A 3082-nucleotide genomic window follows, 5' to 3' on the forward strand; every position below is an offset into this window, starting at 1 on the left:
ACATACCTCCAACGTCAAGAATCAGGCTACATACCTCCAACGTCAAGAATCAGGCTACATACCTCCAACGTCAAGAATCAGGCTACATACCCTCCAACGTCAAGAATCAGGCTACATACCTCCAAAGTCAAGAATCAGGCTAGGCTACATACCATCCAACGTCAAGAATCAGGCTAGGCTACATACCTCCAACGTCAAGAATCAGGCTAGACTACATACCTCCAACGTCAAGAATCAGGCTAGACTACATACCGCTGCAGTGTCCCATTGCTTTGTCGCCTTTCAAGTACACCTTTAATATTTTGGCACTGCTCCAGATCCAGTCATATAGTAACACTGCCCCAGATCCAGTCATATAGTAACACTGCTCCAGATCCAGTCATATAGTAACACTGCCCAGATCCAGTCATATAGTAACGACCTGCCCAGATCCAGTCATATAGTAACACTGCTCCAGATCCAGTCATATAGTAACACTGCCCAGATCCAGTCATATAGTAAACACTGCTCCAGATCCAGTCATACAGTAACCTGCTCCAGATCCAGACATATAGTAACACTGCTCCAGATCCAGTCATATAGTAACACTGCTCCAGATCCAGTCATATAGTAACACTGCCCAGATCCAGTCATATAGTAAACACTGCTCCAGATCCAGTCATATAGTAACACTGCCCAGATCCAGTCATATAGTAACATCGCTCCAGATCCAGTCATACAGTAACACTGCTCCAGATCCAGTCATATAGTAACCACTGCTCCAGATCCAGTCATAATATATTACCATTACACCATATCATGTAAACATAGAGGCCTAGGATTTTTAAGGGCATAAGGTGCTGATTCTATGTAGCAGGGATTCCCCCCGATGCTGCACATTAGCAGTTACCCATCTCCACTGCTGTGGCTGTCGGCTACATAAAACATTTCTATAAAATAATCACACATGTTTTAGGTGGAAAAGTACACATTTCCTGACTCATAGTACTTTTCTTTTTTTTTGGACAATAATAGCTCATTCGGCCGTACTCTTTCAATAAAACAACAATTTGTCCACACTTCAGGGATTTCTGAATCATGAATTCACTGGCAACGGAGCAGAGCGAGGCCTGCATCCAGCAACAGCAGCTGTTTTTGCAGCTGTTTCAGTACAGCACTACAGGGGGAGAGGGCAAACTKCACTGAACTAGTTTCAATGTATGGGTGAACTTCTCCTTTAACAGAGAGGACTCYGTCACTGGGTGAGAACTAAAGGGGAAAAAATATGTTTATTTACACATACGCTGATGGGTGCAGTGAAATGTTGAAGGAGATGGTCAGTTATAAGAGAGGGCTCAGTCACAGGGTGAGAACTGTGGAAAAGGGGAGAGTCTAGCTCAGTGAACAGAGAGGACTCAGTAACCGGGTGAAAGGTAGTCTAGATCAGTTAAGAGACAACCCAGCCCAGAGTGTCGACTGGCCCGGCCCCGGGGGACAACTAACCCTTACCCAGCCCTGCTGTCCCTCTCCCTGTGCGTCTCCCRCTCACACTCTTGTCTCTTTCCAGATCAAGAGGACCACTCTGGTGGACAGCAGGACGTCGGTGACTGACGTGAAGTTTGCTCCTAAACACATGGGTCTGATGCTGACCACTTGCTCAGCAGACGGGGTTATGAGGATCTATGAYGCTCCAGACGTGATGAACCTCAGCCAGTGGTCCCTGCAGCAGGAGATCTCCTCTAAACTCAGCTGCTCCTGTATCTCCTGGAGCCCCTCCAGGTTGGGCCCTCCTATGATGCCACATGATCATTTAGCAAACCATACTCAGATTTATCAAAACAAACTTACACATAGGTATGTTCAAGATATGTGGGCAGTACCAACCCAACAGACCCATTGTCTCTCTGTGTAGACCTGTGTGGAAATGAGGACAGTAATGAGTGGTCTGAGCATAGCACATTGTTCTGACCACTAGGTGGTGGTCAACACCACAGTAGTTCTGTTTCTTGTTGCTATGTTTAGAAGCAGGAAGGAGCGGAAGCTCCCAGACTCCATTGTGGCTGCATGTTGAAACACAAAAGTGCTTGAGCCAATCATCAGAGGTGATGTTAGTTTGTAGAGTATAACTGTGTGGCTGCATGTTGAAACACAAGGAAGAGACAAACCTGCTGTACCTAGAACAACATCATCATCCTATGGTTGTGCTTGCAGCTCCCGTGCCCACGCCCCCATGATAGCAGTGGGCTCTGATGACAGCAACACAGCATACAGCGGGAAAGTTCACATCTATGAATACATTGAAAACACAAGGTTTGTATCATGGTAGCACCACCTCTCCTCATCCCATTTGACACATCTGTGCCTTACCTAATGGTATTGCTATCTAACAGCTACCTACACCCTGAAGCATGGCCGGAGACCTAGGCTGTGTCCCAAATGTCACCTAGGTGTCCCTATGGACCCTGGTCAAACAGGGTGCCATTTGGTACTCCACTATAGGAGCCATGACTCAAACAACCCTAGACTCCACTATAGGAGCCATGTCTCAGGACAAACAATCCTAGACGCCACATATAGGAGCCATGACTCAAACAACCATAGACGCCACTATAGGAGCCATGACTCAGGACAAACAACCCTAGACTCCACTATAGGAGCCATGTCTCAGGACAAACAACCCTACAGACGCACTAAGGAGCCATGACTCAAACAACCCTAGACGCCACTATAGGAACCATGTCTCAGGACAAACAACCCTAGACTCCACTATAGGAGCCATGTCTCATGACAAACAACCCTAGACTCCACTATAGGAGCCATGTCTCAGGACAAACAACCCTAGACGCCACTATAAGGAGCCATGTCTCAGGACAAACAACCCTAGACTCCACTATAGGAGCCATGTCTCAGGACAAACAACCCTAGACTCCACTATAGGAGCCATTACTCAAACAACCCTAGACGCCACTATAGGAGCCATGTCTCAGGACAAACAACCCTAGACTCCACTATAGGAACCATGTCTCAGGACAAACAACCCTAGACTCCACTATAGGAGCCATGTCTCAGGACAAACAACCCTAGACTCCACTATAGGAGCCAT

General features: G+C 46.9%; 1 protein-coding gene across 1 annotated transcript; it reads left to right on the forward strand.

Moving 5' to 3' along the window:
• Positions 1–1388: 1388 nt before the first annotated feature.
• Positions 1389–2320, forward strand: LOC111972967 (nucleoporin SEH1). Its single transcript, XM_070446823.1, has 3 exons — positions 1389–1405; positions 1547–1758; positions 2191–2320. Exons 2-3 carry the CDS (start codon positions 1613–1615, stop codon positions 2303–2305), a joined length of 261 nt encoding a protein of 86 aa, XP_070302924.1. The 5' UTR covers positions 1389–1405; positions 1547–1612; the 3' UTR covers positions 2306–2320.
• Positions 2321–3082: the final 762 nt, after the last annotated feature.

Source organism: Salvelinus sp. IW2-2015, linkage group LG14 (assembly GCF_002910315.2).
Source record: "Salvelinus sp. IW2-2015 linkage group LG14, ASM291031v2, whole genome shotgun sequence".
NCBI lineage: Eukaryota > Metazoa > Chordata > Actinopteri > Salmoniformes > Salmonidae > Salvelinus > Salvelinus sp. IW2-2015.